The following is a 17,904-nucleotide window of genomic DNA, read 5'->3' as shown; positions in this document are numbered from 1 at the left end:
TAAAAAAACAGAGGCTGCAGTTAAAGGGGTAATCCAGTGGAAAACATATATATATATATATATATATATATATATATATATATATATATATATATATTTAAATCAACTGGTGCCAGAAGAATAAACAGATTTGTAAATTACTTCTATTAAAAAATCTTTATCCTTCCAGTACTTTTTAGCAGCTGTATGCAACTGCATTTTTTTTTGTCTTGTCCACAGTGCTCTCTGCTGACACCTGATGGCCGTATCAGGAACTGTCCAGAGCAGGAGAAAATCCTCATAGCAAACCTATGCTGCTCTGGACAGTTCCTGACATGGACAGAGGTGTCAGCAGAGAGTAATGTGGACAATTCAAAAAGCAAAGAATTTCCTCTGTAGCATACAGCTGCTAAAAAGTACTGGAAGGGTAAAGATTTTTTTTTTTTTTTATAGAAGTCATTTACAAATCTGTTTAACTTTCTGGCACCAGTTCATTTAAAAAATAAAGTTTTCCACCGGAGTACCCCTTTAACTTAAATCTGAACTTTGGTGTCTAAAGGGACCCAAACGCTTGTCCTGCATATATAAAGATACCAGTGTTATAAATGGCGCATAGTAGATTGGAGACTGTTAGAGATTTTGTATTGGTGATTTCTACCTATATACCCGGCCAATCATTAGGAATATTAATGACAAAATCTGAATACATTCGGGGGTGGGATTTACTAAAACGGTCTTATCTTAAATCAGTATTTCCCAACCAGAGTGCCTCCAGCGGTTGCAAAACTACAACTCCCAGCGTGCCCGGACAGCCTTTGGCTGTCCGGGCATGCTGGGAGTTGTGGTTTTGCACCTGATGGAGGCAATCTGGTTGGGAAACACTGTATTAGACAATGCAAACTTAGACAGACATTACATGCCCGAGATTTTTAAAGTGGCTCAGGCTGATTGAACATTCTGTCCATTTGTAGACTGTCCAGTCTAAGTTTCCATAATTAAAGGGGTACGCCAGTGGAATTTTTTTTTAAAATCAACTGGTGCCAGAAAGTTAAACAGATTTGTAAATAACTTCTATTAAAAAATCTTAATCCTTCCAGTACTTATTAGCAGCTGAATACCACAGCGGAAATTCTTTTCTTTTTGAAACACAGAGCTCTCTGCTGACATCATGAGCACAGTGCTCTCTTCTGACATCTCTGTTCATTTTAAGAACTGTCCAGAGCAGCATATGTTTGCTATGGGGATTTTCTCCTACTCTGGACAGTTCCTAAAATGGACAGAGATGTCAGCAGAGAGCACTATGGTCATGATGTCAGCAGAGAGCACTGTGTTCCAAAATGAAAAGAATTTCCGCTGTAGTATTCAGCAGCTAATAAGTACTGGAAGGATTAAGTTTTTTTTATAGAAGTCATTTACAAATCTGTTTAACTTTCTGGCACCAGTTGATTTAAAAAAAAAAAATAAAAAAAAAAAAATAAGTTTTCCCTTTAAGTTGAAATTTACACTATTAATTAGCTTACTTCTGGCAAAGGTAATCTGCCAAAATTGCATTGCGGCATGTGGCAATTTAGGCAACATGCTCTTTTTAGCACATGCCATGCCCCCTTACCAAGCTCTTTTTGGTGCACCAAGCATTGTAAAGGTGTCTCTGCCAATTGTGGCTCATGTAGAGCCACAAGTCTGGTGCATTGGGTATAATACACATGGGCCATAATTTCCTGTGGGTTCAATTGTGACATGGAGGCTACGTTTCCACACAACTTATTATTGATGTTTCTTTTTTTCTTTTTTTTTCTTTTGATTTTATCTGTTTTTGTTTCTTTATGGTGTTTACGGTTGCACCTCCCAGAAGTCATTATATCCCAACCAGGGTGTCTCCAGCTGTTGCAAAACTACAACTCCCAGCAGTCAGTGACAACTCCCAGAAGTCATTATTTCCCAACCAGGGTGTCTCCAGCTGTTGCAAAACTACAACTCACAGCAGTCAGTTACAGCTCCCAGAAGTCATTATTTCCCAACCAGGGTGTCTCCAGCTGTTGCAAAACTACAACTCCCAGCAGTCAGTTACAACTCCCTGAAGTCATTATTTCCCAACCAGGGTGTCTCCAGCTGTTGCAAAACGACAACTCCCAGCAGTCAGTTACAACTCCCTAAAGTCATTATTTCCCAACCAGGGTGTCTCCAGCTGTTGCAAAACTACAACTCCCAGCAGTCAGTTACAGCTCCCAGAAGTCATTGTTTCCCAACCAAGGTGTCTCCAGCTGTTGCAAAACTACAACTCCCAGCAGTCAGTTACAACTCCCTGAAGTCATTATTTCCCAAACAGATTGTCTCCAGCTGTTGCAAAACTACAACTCCCAGCAGTCAGTTACAGCTCCCAGAAGTCATTATTTCCCAACCAGGGTGTCTCCAGCTGTTGCAAAACTACAACTCCCAGCAGTCAGTTATAACTCCCTGAAGTCATTATTTCCCAACCAGGGTGTCTCCAGCTGTTGCAAAACTACAACTCCCAGCAGTCAGTTACAACTCCCAGAAGTTATTATATCCCAAACAGGTTGTCTCCAGCTGTTGCAAAACTACAACTCCCAGCAGTCAGTTACAGCTCCCAGAAGTCATTATTTCCCAACCAGGGTGTCTCCAGCTGTTGCAAAACTACAACTCCCAGCAGTCAGTTACAACTCCCTGAAGTCATTATTTCCCAACCAGGGTGTCTCCAGCTGTTGCAAAACGACAACTCCCAGCAGTCAGTTACAACTCCCTAAAGTCATTATTTCCCAACCAGGGTGTCTCCAGCTGTTGCAAAACTACAACTCCCAGCAGTCAGTTACAGCTCCCAGAAGTCATTGTTTCCCAACCAAGGTGTCTCCAGCTGTTGCAAAACTACAACTCCCAGCAGTCAGTTACAACTCCCTGAAGTCATTATTTCCCAAACAGGTTGTCTCCAGCTGTTGCAAAACTACAACTCCCAGCAGTCAGTTACAGCTCCCAGAAGTCATTATTTCCCAACCAGGGTGTCTCCAGCTGTTGCAAAACTACAACTCCCAGCAGTCAGTTATAACTCCCTGAAGTCATTATTTCCCAACCAGGGTGTCTCCAGCTGTTGCAAAACTACAACTCCCAGCAGTCAGTTACAACTCCCAGAAGTTATTATATCCCAAACAGGTTGTCTCCAGCTGTTGCAAAACTACAACTCCCAGCAGTCAGTTATAGCTCCCAGAAGTCATTATTTCCCAACCAGGGTGTCTCCAGCTGTTGCAAAACTACAACTCCCAGCAGTCAGTGACAACTCCCAGAAGTCATTATTTCCCAACCAGGGTGTCTCCAGCTGTTGCAAAACTACAACTCCCAGCAGTCAGTTACAGCTCCCAGAAGTCATTATTTCCCAACCAGGGTGTCTCCAGCTGTTGCAAAACTACAACTCCCAGCAGTCAGTTACAACTCCCTGAAGTCATTATTTCCCAACCAGGGTGTCTCCAGCTGTTGCAAAACGACAACTCCCAGCAGTCAGTTACAACTCCCTAAAGTCATTATTTCCCAACCAGGGTGTCTCCAGCTGTTGCAAAACTACAACTCCCAGCAGTCAGTTACAGCTCCCAGAAGTCATTGTTTCCCAACCAAGGTGTCTCCAGCTGTTGCAAAACTACAACTCCCAGCAGTCAGTTACAACTCCCTGAAGTCATTATTTCCCAAACAGGTTGTCTCCAGCTGTTGCAAAACTACAACTCCCAGCAGTCAGTTACAGCTCCCAGAAGTCATTATTTCCCAACCAGGGTGTCTCCAGCTGTTGCAAAACTACAACTCCCAGCAGTCAGTTATAACTCCCTGAAGTCATTATTTCCCAACCAGGGTGTCTCCAGCTGTTGCAAAACTACAACTCCCAGCAGTCAGTTACAGCTCCCAGAAGTCATTATATCCCAACCAGGGTGTCTCCAGCTGTTGCAAAACTACAACTCCCAGCAGTCAGTGACAACTCCCAGAAGTCATTATTTCCCAACCAGGGTGTCTCCAGCTGTTGCAAAACTACAACTCCCAGCAGTCGGTTACAACTCCCAGAAGTCATTATATCCCAACCAGGGTGTCTCCCGCTGTTGCAAAACTACAACTCCCAGCAGTCAGTTACAGCTCCCAGAAGTCATTATTTCCCAACCAGGATGTCTCCAGCTGTTGCAAAACGACAACTCCCAGCAGTCAGTTACAACTCCCTGAAGTCATTATTTCCCAACCAGGGTGTCTCCAGCTGTTGCAAAACTACAACTCCCAGCAGTCAGTGACAACTCCCAGAAGTCATTATTTCCCAACCAGGGTGTCTCCAGCTGTTGCAAAACTACAACTCCCAGCAGTCAGTTACAGCTCCCAGAAGTCATTATTTCCCAACCAGGGTGTCTCCAGCTGTTGCAAAACTTCAACTTCCAGCAGTAAGTTACAACTCCCTGAAGTCATTATTTCCCAACCAGGGTGTCTCCAGCTGTTGCAAAACTACAACTCCCAGCAGTCAGTTACAGCTCCCAGAAGTCATTATTTCCCAACCAGGATGTCTCCAGCTGTTGCAAAACGACAACTCCCAGAAGTCAGTTACAACTCCCTGAAGTCATTATTTCCCAACCAGGGTGTCTCCAGCTGTTGCAAAACTACAACTCCCAGCAGTCAGTGACAACTCCCAGAAGTCATTATTTCCCAACCAGGGTGTCTCCAGCTGTTGCAAAACTACAACTCCCAGCAGTCAGTTACAGCTCCCAGAAGTCATTATTTCCCAACCAGGGTGTCTCCAGCTGTTGCAAAACTTCAACTTCCAGCAGTCAGTTACAACTCCCTGAAGTCATTATTTCCCAACCAGGGTGTCTCCAGCTGTTGCAAAACTACAACTCCCAGCAGTCAGTTACAGCTCCCAGAAGTCATTATTTCCCAACCAAGGTGTCTCCAGCTGTTGCAAAACTACAACTCCCAGCAGTCAGTTACAACTCCCTGAAGTCATTATTTCCCAAACAGGTTGTCTCCAGCTGTTGCAAAACTACAACTCCCAGCAGTCAGTTACAACTCCCAGAAGTCATTATTTCCCAACCAGGGTATCTCAAGCTGTTGCAAAACTACAACTCCCAGCAGTCAGTTACAACTCCCTGAAGTCATTATTTCCCAAACAGGTTGTCTCCAGCTGTTGCAAAACTACAACTCCCAGCAGTCAGTTACAACTCCCAGAAGTTATTATATCCCAACCAGGGTGTCTCCAGCTGTTGCAAAACTACAACTCCCAGCAGTCAGTGACAACTCCCAGAAGTCATTATTTCCCAACCAGGGTGTCTCCAGCTGTTGCAAAACTACAACTCCCAGCAGTCGGTTACAACTCCCAGAAGTCATTATATCCCAACCAGGGTGTCTCCCGCTGTTGCAAAACTACAACTCCCAGCAGTCAGTTACAGCTCCCAGAAGTCATTATTTCCCAACCAGGGTGTCTCCAGCTGTTGCAAAACGACAACTCCCAGCAGTCAGTTACAACTCCCTGAAGCCATTATTTCCCAACCAGGGTGTCTCCAGCTGTTGCAAAACTACAACTCCCAGCAGTCAGTTACAACTCCCTGAAGTCATTATTTCCCATACAGGTTGTCTCCAGCTGTTGCAAAACTACAACTCCCAGCAGTCAGTTACAGCTCCCAGAAGTCATTATTTCCCAACCAGGGTGTCTCCAGCTGTTGCAAAACTACAACTCCCAGCAGTCAGTTACAACTCCCTCAAGTCATTATTTCCCAAACAGGTTGTCTCCAGCTGTTGCAAAACTACAACTCCCAGCAGTCAGTTACAACTCCCAGAAGTTATTATATCCCAACCAGGGTGTCTCCAGCTGTTGCAAAACTACAACTCCCAGCAGTCAGTTACAGCTCCCAGAAGTCATTATTTCCCAACCAGGATGTCTCCAGCTGTTGCAAAACGACAACTCCCAGAAGTCAGTTACAACTCCCTGAAGTCATTATTTCCCAACCAGGGTGTCTCCAGCTGTTGCAAAACTACAACTCCCAGCAGTCAGTTACAGCTCCCAGAAGTCATTATTTCCCAACCAGGATGTCTCCAGCTGTTGCAAAACGACAACTCCCAGAAGTCAGTTACAACTCCCTGAAGTCATTATTTCCCAACCAGGGTGTCTCCAGCTGTTGCAAAACTACAACTCCCAGCAGTCAGTGACAACTCCCAGAAGTCATTATTTCCCAACCAGGGTGTCTCCAGCTGTTGCAAAACTACAACTCCCAGCAGTCAGTTACAGCTCCCAGAAGTCATTATTTCCCAACCAGGGTGTCTCCAGCTGTTGCAAAACTTCAACTTCCAGCAGTCAGTTACAACTCCCTGAAGTCATTATTTCCCAACCAGGGTGTCTCCAGCTGTTGCAAAACTACAACTCCCAGCAGTCAGTTACAGCTCCCAGAAGTCATTATTTCCCAACCAAGGTGTCTCCAGCTGTTGCAAAACTACAACTCCCAGCAGTCAGTTACAACTCCCTGAAGTCATTATTTCCCAAACAGGTTGTCTCCAGCTGTTGCAAAACTACAACTCCCAGCAGTCAGTTACAACTCCCAGAAGTCATTATTTCCCAACCAGGGTATCTCAAGCTGTTGCAAAACTACAACTCCCAGCAGTCAGTTACAACTCCCTGAAGTCATTATTTCCCAAACAGGTTGTCTCCAGCTGTTGCAAAACTACAACTCCCAGCAGTCAGTTACAACTCCCAGAAGTTATTATATCCCAACCAGGGTGTCTCCAGCTGTTGCAAAACTACAACTCCCAGCAGTCAGTGACAACTCCCAGAAGTCATTATTTCCCAACCAGGGTGTCTCCAGCTGTTGCAAAACTACAACTCCCAGCAGTCGGTTACAACTCCCAGAAGTCATTATATCCCAACCAGGGTGTCTCCCGCTGTTGCAAAACTACAACTCCCAGCAGTCAGTTACAGCTCCCAGAAGTCATTATTTCCCAACCAGGGTGTCTCCAGCTGTTGCAAAACGACAACTCCCAGCAGTCAGTTACAACTCCCTGAAGCCATTATTTCCCAACCAGGGTGTCTCCAGCTGTTGCAAAACTACAACTCCCAGCAGTCAGTTACAACTCCCTGAAGTCATTATTTCCCATACAGGTTGTCTCCAGCTGTTGCAAAACTACAACTCCCAGCAGTCAGTTACAGCTCCCAGAAGTCATTATTTCCCAACCAGGGTGTCTCCAGCTGTTGCAAAACTACAACTCCCAGCAGTCAGTTACAACTCCCTCAAGTCATTATTTCCCAAACAGGTTGTCTCCAGCTGTTGCAAAACTACAACTCCCAGCAGTCAGTTACAACTCCCAGAAGTTATTATATCCCAACCAGGGTGTCTCCAGCTGTTGCAAAACTACAACTCCCAGCAGTCAGTTACAACTCCCTGAAGTCATTATATCCCAACCAGGGTGTCTCCAGCTGTTGCAAAACTACAACTCCCAGCAGTCAGTTACAACTCCCTGAAGTCATTATTTCCCAAACAGGTTGTCTCCAGCTGTTGCAAAACTACAACTCCCAGCAGTCAGTTATAGCTCCCAGAAGTCATTATTTCCCAACCAGGGTGTCTCCAGCTGTTGCAAAACTACAACTCCCAGCAGTCAGTTACAACTCCCTGAAGTCATTATTTCCCAACCAGGGTGTCTCCAGCTGTTGCAAAACTACAACTCCCAGCAGTCAGTTACAGCTCCCTGAAGTCATTATTTCCCAACCAGGGTGTCTCCAGCTGTTGCAAAACTACAACTCCCAGCAGTCAGTTACAACTCCCTGAAGTCATTATATCCCAACCAGGGCGTCTCCAGCTGTTGCAAAACTACAACTCCCAGCAGTCAGTGACAACGCCCAGAAGTCATTATTTCCCAACCAGGGTGTCTCCAGCTGTTGCAAAACTACAACTCCCAGCAGTCAGTTACAACTCCCTGAAGTCAATATTTCCCAACCAGGGTGTCTCCAGCTGTTGCAAAACGACAACTCCCAGCAGTCAGTTATAGCACCCAGAAGTCATTATTTCCCAACCAGGGTGTCTCCAGCTGTTGCAAAACTACAACTCCCAGCAGTCAGTTACAACTCCCTGAAGTCAATATTTCCCAACCAGGGTGTCTCCAGCTGTTGCAAAACTACAACTCCCAGCAGTCAGTTACAGCTCCCTGAAGTCATTATTTCCCAACCAGGGTGTCTCCAGCTGTTGCAAAACTACAACTCCCAGCAGTCAGTTACAACTCCCTGAAGTCATTATTTCCCAACCAGGGTGTCTCCAGCTGTTGCAAAACGACAACTCCCAGCAGTCAGTTACAACTCCCTGAAGTCATTATTTCCCAACCAGGGTGTCTCCAGCTGTTGCAAAACTACAACTCCCAGCAGTCAGTTACAGCTCCCAGAAGTCATTATTTCCCAACCAAGGTGTCTCCAGCTGTTGCAAAACGACAACTCCCAGCAGTCAGTTATAGCACCCAGAAGTCATTATTTCCCAACCAGGGTGTCTCCAGCTGTTGCAAAACTACAACTCCCAGCAGTCAGTTACAACTCCCTGAAGTCAATATTTCCCAACCAGGGTGTCTCCAGCTGTTGCAAAACTACAACTCCCAGCAGTCAGTTACAGCTCCCTGAAGTCATTATTTCCCAACCAGGGTGTCTCCAGCTGTTGCAAAACTACAACTCCCAGCAGTCAGTTACAACTCCCTGAAGTCATTATTTCCCAACCAGGGTGTCTCCAGCTGTTGCAAAACGACAACTCCCAGCAGTCAGTTACAACTCCCTGAAGTCATTATTTCCCAACCAGGGTGTCTCCAGCTGTTGCAAAACTACAACTCCCAGCAGTCAGTTACAGCTCCCAGAAGTCATTATTTCCCAACCAAGGTGTCTCCAGCTGTTGCAAAACTACAACTCCCAGCAGTCAGTTACAACTCCCTGAAGTCATTATTTCCCAAACAGGTTGTCTCCAGCTGTTGCAAAACTGCAACTCCCAGCAGTCAGTTACAGCTCCCAGAAGTCATTATTTCCCAACCAGGGTGTCTCCAGCTGTTGCAAAACGACAACTCCCAGCAGTCAGTTACAACTCCCTGAAGTCATTATTTCCCAACCAGGGTGTCTCCAGCTGTTGCAAAACGACAACTCCCAGCAGTCAGTTACAACTCCCAGAAGTCATTATTTCCCAACCAGGGTGTCTCCAGCTGTTGCAAAACTACAACTCCCAGCAGTCAGTTACAACTCCCAGAAGTCATTATATCCCAACCAGGGTGTCTCCAGCTGTTGCAAAACTACAACTCCCAGCAGTCAGTTACAACTCCCTGAAGTCATTATTTCCCAACCAGGGTGTCTTCAGCTGTTGCAAAACTACAACTCCCAGCAGTCAGTTACAACTCCCAGAAGTCATTATTTCCCAACCAGGGTGTCTCCAGCTATTGCAAAACTACAACTCCCAGCAGTCAGTTACAACTCCCAGAAGTCATTATTTCCCAACCAGGGTGTCTCCAGCTGTTGCAAAACTAAAACTCCCAGCAGTCAGTTTCAACTCCCAGAAGTCATTATATCCCAACCAGGGTGTCTCCAGCTGTTGCAAAACTACAACTCCCAGCAGTCAGTTACAACTCCCAGAAGTCATTATATCCCAACCAGGGTGTCCCCAGCTGTTGCAAAACAAAAACTCCCAGCAGTCAGTTACAACTCCCAGAAGTCATTATATCCCAACCAGGGTGTCTCCAGCTGTTGCAAAACTACAACTCCCAGCAGTCAGTTACAACTCCCAGAAGTCATTATATTCCAACCAGGGTGTCCCCAGCTGTTGCAAAACTACAACTCCCAGCAGTCAGTTACAACTCCTAGAAGTCATTATATCCCAACCAGGGTGTCTCCAGCTGTTGCAAAACTACAACTCCCAGCAATCAGTTACAACTCCCAGAAGTCATTATTTTCCAACCAGGGTGTCTCCAGCTGTTGCAAAACTACAACTCCCAGCAGTCAGTTACAACTCCCAGCAGTCAGTTACAACTCCCAGAAGTCATTATTTCCCAACCAGGGTGTCTCTAGCTGTTGCAAAACTACAACTCCCAGCAGTCAGTTACAACTCCCAGCAGTCAGTTACAACTCCCAGAAGTCATTATTTTCCAGCCAGGTTGTCTCCAGCTGTTGCAAAACTACAACTCCCTGCATGCCCGGACAGCCTTTGGCTGTCCGGGCATGCTGGGAGTTGTAGTTTTGCAACATCTGGAGGCATCCTGGTTGGTAAACATTGATATTGGGGTGGAAAAACTAATATTTTTATTTGGTATTATTAATGTAAAAAGTCGTTTTTTGAAGCAGTAGACATGGCTATGTATAAGGCTGTGGTTTTAATGCTATGGCCAATGTATAAATTACATTACTTTTATATCCTAATTGCAGTTCCCTTGTTCTTCTTATTGCTTTTATGCTCATGAAGTACCACAAGCATCATCACTCTGCATTCTCTGCTTTTGTTGATCAAACCACAGATCTACAAAGGCGGGTGACACTGGCGTTCTCGTAGTACGGCACTATTACGGCTTTGACATTACGACGATCAGACTTAAAACATGGTTCTGATCAAAGCTTTCTAAATGAATCTTCTTTGATGAAAACTTTCTTTCAAGAAGAGGCTTTCACTTATAATACACTGACAACGCACAAAAGCTCAGCAGGTGGAGTGGGGCAGAGGGATAAATAGGGGGGTGGCACAGCATAGGGGGTGCAGAGGTTGCCACTACACCCATGACTATAGGTCCAAGGGGCCCCTGGTAACATATCAGCAGCTTGATAAATGATAAGATCATGGCAGATGGGGCGTTTACTAATGTTGAGCGCGAATATTCAAAATTCTATTTTTACTGTGAATATGAATGAGCACTATATAGTGATATATATTCGTAATGACGAATATTCATTTTTTTATGCAAATTTTTTATGCAAATGTATGCGAATATCAGCACTTCCAGACTGGACACTGATCCTCCCTTCTTTTAGGTGAAATATATAATTGCGTATGCGCACTATGCGAATTGCATTACGAATTTTCGCATGAAAAAAAAGGGAACGAACATAGCGAATATGCGAATTTTGCGAACATTGGACGAATATTCGACCATATATTCGAAAAATATTGCGAACTTAAATATGACCCTTGCCGCTCATCACTAACTTTTACATTATACAACTGAACACTTGAAATAGGCACTGTCATTTGAACAAACGTTGTATACATCAGTAGTACAGGGGAATAAAATAAACTTTGTAATATATCTTATTAGACAACATTTTCTTCTTTCTTCTGTTATCCAGCTTCTTCCTTCTACCCCCTATCTGGTGAGACTGTATTCCACTTTGAAAATCAGCTCAGCTTTGTCCTGTGTCTGCAAGACAAGCCAATACAAGTCTATGGAGGGGGAGGACGGAGCTTCGCCCACCAGCTCTGGGAGAACTGCAAATTCTAGATGAAGCCTGCAGAGCAGAAACTTGCTAAAAATACCATATATAAATTATATAGTGGCCAGAAATAGTGCTGCTCCTCATGTACACTCATGTATACCCACAGGGCAGCTTCTCCAGAAATGTCACCTGAAATGACTGGTACACTTTAAAGTAACCGCTGGCTGTTGTGAAACTATAACAACCAGCATGCCCTGATACAACACAGCTGTCGGAGCATTCTTGGAATTGTAGAAGCGCTGGAGAGCTAGGTTGTAAAAAATCAGGATTAGAAGTGTCAAACTATGCTTAGCAAATTTGCCTCCTATCAGATAAATATGCATTACCTTAACAACGATCTGAGATAGACATTTCCACACAGAGATATTTGAGACAAATAGATACAAGGCATTAGATAAATGCCATCTGAATTTGTCAAATTCGGGGGGAGTACTGTAAAGTACTAGAGAAAGTACACTGGACTAAACAGGCTGTCACTGTGCTGGGGGGAGGATTTACACAGTACGCTACTATAGATGGCATGTAAGGGGGAAGGAGTTACTGATGCACTGGGTTTGTAATGTGCTATGTGAGCAGAAGGGATAATAGAAGGGAAAGGGTCTACATTCCAAAAGCAGCCCTGGTCTAAGCAGTGAACTGCTGCTAATGATGATGAGCTAAAGGGCAAGGGATTGCATTCAGGAGGCAGCACTGTGTATATAGTCAAAACACAAGAGACACTGCGCACAGCTTTATGCATCATCAGAGATAGTATGAAAGCCTCAATTTTACCTTTCAGCTTCAGAAGATACACAAAGGCTCATGATGCATGTCCACAGTCCATGTTTTCTCCCTGCATAGCACTATCCAAGCGCCACCCCAACCTTCTGTAATCCATCTTGTTGTTACCATAGAATGATTTCCCCTACCAATAGGCAGTGGATAGCAGTTTGCAGGAAAGTGAGACACCTAGTGGCCAAGATTTTGTTTTTTCTTTTCTAGGTTAAAGGAAAATGGTCACCCATTCACCCACACTTAACCCAATACACTGGGTTATAGTGTGGGTGAACAGGAGATCGATGATTAAAATATGTACCTTCAGTCCGGAGATATGTCCCACTGAAGATTTGCTTCTATCTTCTCTGAATTGCGCGCTAGAGATGGAGCCCCACTGGGTCAATTTGAATATTCATTGTCTGTGGTCACATGAGCGCATGCGCCGACTGAGTGCTCACGTGACCAGCGACAATTAATATTCAAATTGAACCATGAGGCCCACCTCCAGCGCACAATTCAGAGAAGATAGAAGCGGATCTTCAGTGGGACATAACTCCGGGCTGAAGGTACGTATTTTAATCAGTGACTCCTCATCAGTATCCTGTTCACCCACACCATAACCCAGTGTATTGGATTTAGTGTGGGTAAACAGGATGACAGTTTTCCTTTAAAGGGGTATACCGGCTTTATATATCTTATCCCCTATGCAAAGGATAGGGGATAAGATGTATGACAGCAGGGGTCTTGCCGCTGGGGACCTCCGCAATCTCGGTGCAGCCCCCTGGCATTCTGTGATGGACGCAGCCTCCGACTGGGGCGTCTCGCCCTCTCCCATAGACATGAATGGTGGGGGCGTGGCGTGACGTCACTAGGGGACATGGCCGTGACATGACCTCACTGCCCCGTCTCGGAGGCAGCGCCCGGCACAGAATGCTGCGGGCTACGCCGAGATTGCGGGGGTCCCCAGTGACGGAACCCCTGCGATCATACATCGTATCCCCTATCCTTTTGGATAGGGGGATAAGATGTATAAAGCCAGAATGCCCCTTTAACCCCTTAAGGACACATGACGTACTGGAACGTCATGTGTCCACTCCCGATCTATAACGCGGGGCCACGGCGTGGCCCCGCGTCATAGCGGGTCGGGCCCGGCCTCTAACAACGGCCGGGACCCGTGGCTAATAGCGCGCGGCATTGATCGCTGTGCCGCGCGCTATTAACCCTTTAGACGCGGCGTTCAAAGTTGAACGCCGCGTCTAAAGTGAAACCGAAAGCATCCCGGCTAGCTCAGTGGGCTGTTCGGGATAGCCGCGGTGAAATCGCGGCATCCCGAACAGCTGACAGGACAGCGGGAGGGCCCCTTCCTGCCTCCTCGCTGTCCGATCGCCGAATGACTGCTCAGTGCCTGAGATCCAGGCATGAGCAGTCATCCGGCAGAATCGTTGATCACTGGTTTCTTATGAGAAACCAGTGATCAACATAGAAGATCAGTGTGTGCAGTGTTATAGGTCCCTATGGGACCTATAACACTGCAAAAAAAAAGTGAAAAAAAAAAGTGAATAAAGATCATTTAACTCCTCCCCTATTAAAAGTTTGAATCACCCCCCTTTTCCAATAAAAAAAAAACACAGTGTAAATAAAAATAAAAATAAACATATGTGGTATCACCGCGTGCGGAAATGTCCGAATTATAAAAATATATCATTAATTAAACCGCTCGGTCAATGGCGTGCACGCAAAAAAATTCCAAAGTCCAAAATAGTGCATTTTTGGTCACTTTTTATATCATTTAAAAATGAATAAAAAGTGATCAATAAGTCCTATCAATGCAAAAATGGTACCGTTAAAAACTTCAGATCACGGCGCAAAAAATGAGCCCTCATACCGCCCCATACACGGAAAAATAAAAAAGTTATAGGGGTCAGAAGATGACAATTTTAAACGTATTAATTTTCCTGCATGTAGTTATGATTTTTTCCAGAAGTCCGACAAAATCAAACCTATATAAGTAGGGTATCATTTTAATCGTATGGACCTACAGAATACATATCAGGTGTCATTTTTACCAAAAAATGTACTATGTAGAAACGGAAGCCCCCAAAAGTTACAAAACAGCGTTTTTTTTTTCAATTTTGTCGCACAATGATTTTTTTTCCCGCTTCACCATAGATTTTTGGGCAAAATGACTGACGTCATTACAAAGTAGAATTGGTGGCGCAAAAAATAAGCCATCATATGGATTTTTAGGTGTAAATTTGAAAGAGTTATGATTTTTTAAAGGCAAGGAGCAAAAAACGAAAATGCAAAAACGGAAAAACCTCCGGTCCTTAAGGGGTTAAGGAGTCATTTGTGATAAATAAAGTGATAAATCGCCAAGAAACACAGAATGTGTCGGCAGATAAGAACCATTCAGTCCATCTAGTCTGCCCAATATCCTGAATACTATGAATAATCCCTGGCCCTATCTTATATGAAGGATAGCCTTATGCTTATCCCATGCATGTTTAAACTCCTTCACTGTATTTGCAGCGACCACTTCTGCAGGAAGGCAATTCCATACATCCACTACTCTAGAGCAGTGGTCTTCAACCTACGGACCTCCAGATGTTTCAAAACTACAACTCCCAGCATGCCCGGACAGCCGATGGCTGTCCGGGCATGCTGGGAGTTGTAGTTTTGCAACATCTGGAGGTCCGCAGGTTGAAGACCACTGCGGCCTTCGTCATCATCCAGACCCCACATTAGTTTTCTACTCACCTCCCCTCGGTGGGAAGGAAGGGTGAGCTGGTCCGGGCCATCTATGCTGCAGCCGATGGCTGTCCGGGCATGCTGGGAGTTGTAGTTTTGCAACATCTGGAGGTCTGCAGGTTGAAGACCACTGCTCTAGAGTATCACATGGAAGGACATTGTTTGAAATGACAGTGACCATTTGGGTCGGTTGGTCGTCTTTAATCCATGCGAGTCTACACACATCTGCAGCACGTAGTATGTATGTCTCACCTGACCCTGTTCCACCACTGCTTTTTCCAGATCTTCTATTCTTGTTTGACAGCGATGGATATCTGCTTGTAGCTGCTCTCGAGTCTGTGGGATAAAGGCAGATACAAGAGATTGAAGTTAAAGGTTACAATACATCATGATCTATTCTGAATAGCATTTTAATATGAAAATTTGCTTTAATAGGATTTCTCCAATAAACTATTTTTCTCTTGTTTCCCTAGGAAAATAAAGGCTGAAATAGAGATCTGTATTAGTATTTCACTCTTCATTCGTTGGGCCTTAGAATCCGATGGTTTTCTTAAAAGCTGTAACTTTCTATCCACATTTTAACCCTTTCCCGACCCATGACGTACATGTACGTCATGGGTCGGCTCCCATTCTATAACGTGGGGCAACACCGCGGGTCGGGCCCGGCACCTAGCAACGGCCGGGACCCGTGACTAATAGCATGCGGCACCACGACTAGTGCTATTAACCCTTTAGACGCGGCATTCAAAGTTGAAAGCCGCGTCTGAAGTGAAAGTAAACTAATGTCGGTTAGCTCAGGTAGCTGTTCGGGATCGCCACGATGAAATCGCGGCATCCCGAACAGCTTACAGGACAGCCGGAGGTTCCCTACCTGTCTCCATGCTGCCCGATCGCCGAATGACTGCTCAGTGCCTGAGATCCAGGCATGAGCAGTCAAGCGGCAGAGTCATTGATCAATGGTTTCCTATGAGAAACCATTGAGCAATGTAAAAGATCAGTGTGTGCAGTGTTATAGCCCCCTATGGGAGCTATAACATTGCAAAAAAAAAAAAGTGAATAAAGATCATTTAACCCCTTCCCTAATAAAAGTTTGAATCACCCCCCTTTTCCCATAAAAAAAAAACTGTGTAAATAAAAAGTATAAATAAACATATGTGGTTTGGAAATGTCCGAATGATAAAAATACATAGTTAATTAAACCGCACGGTCAATGATGTATGCGCAAAAAAATTCCAAACTCCAAAATAGCATATTTTTGGTCACTTTGTATAACATGAAAAAATGAATAAAAAGCGATCAAAAAGTCCGATCATTACAAAATTGGTACGGCTAAAAACTTCAGATAACGGCGCAAAAAATGTACTAGGGGTCAGAAGATTGCAATTTTAAACGTATACATTTTCCTGCATGTAGTTATGACAAAATCAAACCTATATAACTAGGGAATCATTTAAATCGTATGGACCTACAGAATAAAGATATGGAGTCATTTTTACCGAAAAATGTACTGCGTAGAAACGGAAGCCCCCAAAATTTACAGAATTGTGTTTTTTCTTCAATTTTGTCGCACAATGATTTTCTTTTCCGTTTCACTGAAGATTTTTGGATAAAATGACTAATGTCACTGCAAAGTAGAATTGGTGGCACAAAAAATGAGCCATCATATGGATTTTTTGGTGCAAAATTGAAAGAGTTATGGTTTTTTAAAGGTAAGGAGGAAAAAATGAACGTGCAAAAACGGAAAATCCCCGGGTCATGAAGGGGTTAATAATTTTTTTTCTCTGTGTGTAAATATATTCTAGCCCGCTATTGTAAAAAGACGCCATGCATCTAGGAGACTGCTCACTGATACTTTTATTTATGTTGACTTTGCACGTATGTATAGTATATGTGAATGTATATGGTGTGTGGACTGTACATGTTGAGGGTAAGTTCCCCCGTGCCATATTTTGCTGTGTATTTGCTGCTGCATATTTTCTTTCCCATTAAAGTCAGTGGGTAGCAAAATATTCCGCTGATTTTGCTCTTCATCGATTTTAATGGGTAGGAAAATATGCAGCAGCAAATACGCAGCCAATTACGGCTCGTGAGGACGTACCCTAAAGGAATATTGTTGCCTGAATTTTTATGCTCCTATTGTGTCCGGGCTGCAAAAAGTAAAAAAACAAACATTAACTCTCCTTCCACCGTTCCCCAGTTGCGCCATCGTGTATGATATAATGGTGAAGTTTCACATGGGACCAATAATTTGGTGTTTGACAAGCCCATTTTTAAGTACGGTATGTCTGGACAACCCTTTACAAATGACAGTAAGACTATGTTCACATGACGGAATCTCTGGCCATTCCGAAACATTCCGACCGGAGATGCCGCAGACAGCAATTATATTTTCAAATATATGTAGGCTTTAAATTACATGACAATGTTTCTTTATTTTAAAGGAATCTTATTGGAAATATTACCTTGACTTCCCGTTCTGCATCAAGGGTCCCACCTACTTGTTCCTGTAACAAAGCATATGCCCGCTGCAGGGCCTGGTATTCCATGGTCAACTGACGGAATCTAAGCTCTGTCTCTTCTTTAGCCATACCCTAGCAGATCAGAATCAAATGCTGTTTTATTAAAAAGACAACAAGACTTTCTCATTTCCATTCTTTGAATAAATGTTACTTTTGTCATTATTTGTATTTGCATTATAATATAAAAAAGAAATGTTGCCTTTAAAGTGTACTTGTCATTAGCAAAAACATTTTATATAATGTAGAAAATACCATATATGTATATTTGTAACATACATTGCTTAAATAAATGTGTATATTTTTGTCCCTGTAGCTATTGTCTGTGTGTCTCTGTGAGGAGACCAAATACAGGAAATGTGAAAGGACAAGCAGGGCTCTGTACGCTGAGGACAAGCAGGGCTCTGTACACTGAGGACAAGCAGGGTTGTGTGCACTGAGGACAAGCAGGGCGCTGTA

The 17,904-nt window shown here is 44.0% G+C and overlaps 1 protein-coding gene across 9 annotated transcripts in view; it reads right to left on the bottom strand.

The window, feature by feature from the left end:
* The window catches only part of JAKMIP3 (Janus kinase and microtubule interacting protein 3), a 195,219-nt gene that overhangs the window by 67,262 nt on the left and 110,053 nt on the right, over positions 1 to 17,904 (bottom strand). For all 9 annotated transcript variants that reach the window (XM_056529010.1, XM_056529011.1, XM_056529012.1 and 6 more), the window contains 2 exons: positions 17,392 to 17,520; positions 15,182 to 15,265 (listed from right to left, as the gene is read on the bottom strand). In XM_056529010.1, the coding sequence (XP_056384985.1) occupies positions 15,182 to 15,265; positions 17,392 to 17,520 (213 nt within the window). The remainder of the gene's footprint in view (positions 1 to 15,181; positions 15,266 to 17,391; positions 17,521 to 17,904) is intronic.

Source organism: Hyla sarda, chromosome 7, assembly GCF_029499605.1.
Source record: "Hyla sarda isolate aHylSar1 chromosome 7, aHylSar1.hap1, whole genome shotgun sequence".
NCBI classification, from domain to species: Eukaryota; Metazoa; Chordata; class Amphibia; order Anura; family Hylidae; genus Hyla; species Hyla sarda.
Note: the sequence above shows the minus strand (reverse complement) of the source record. Positions and strands in the feature narration are given on the sequence as shown.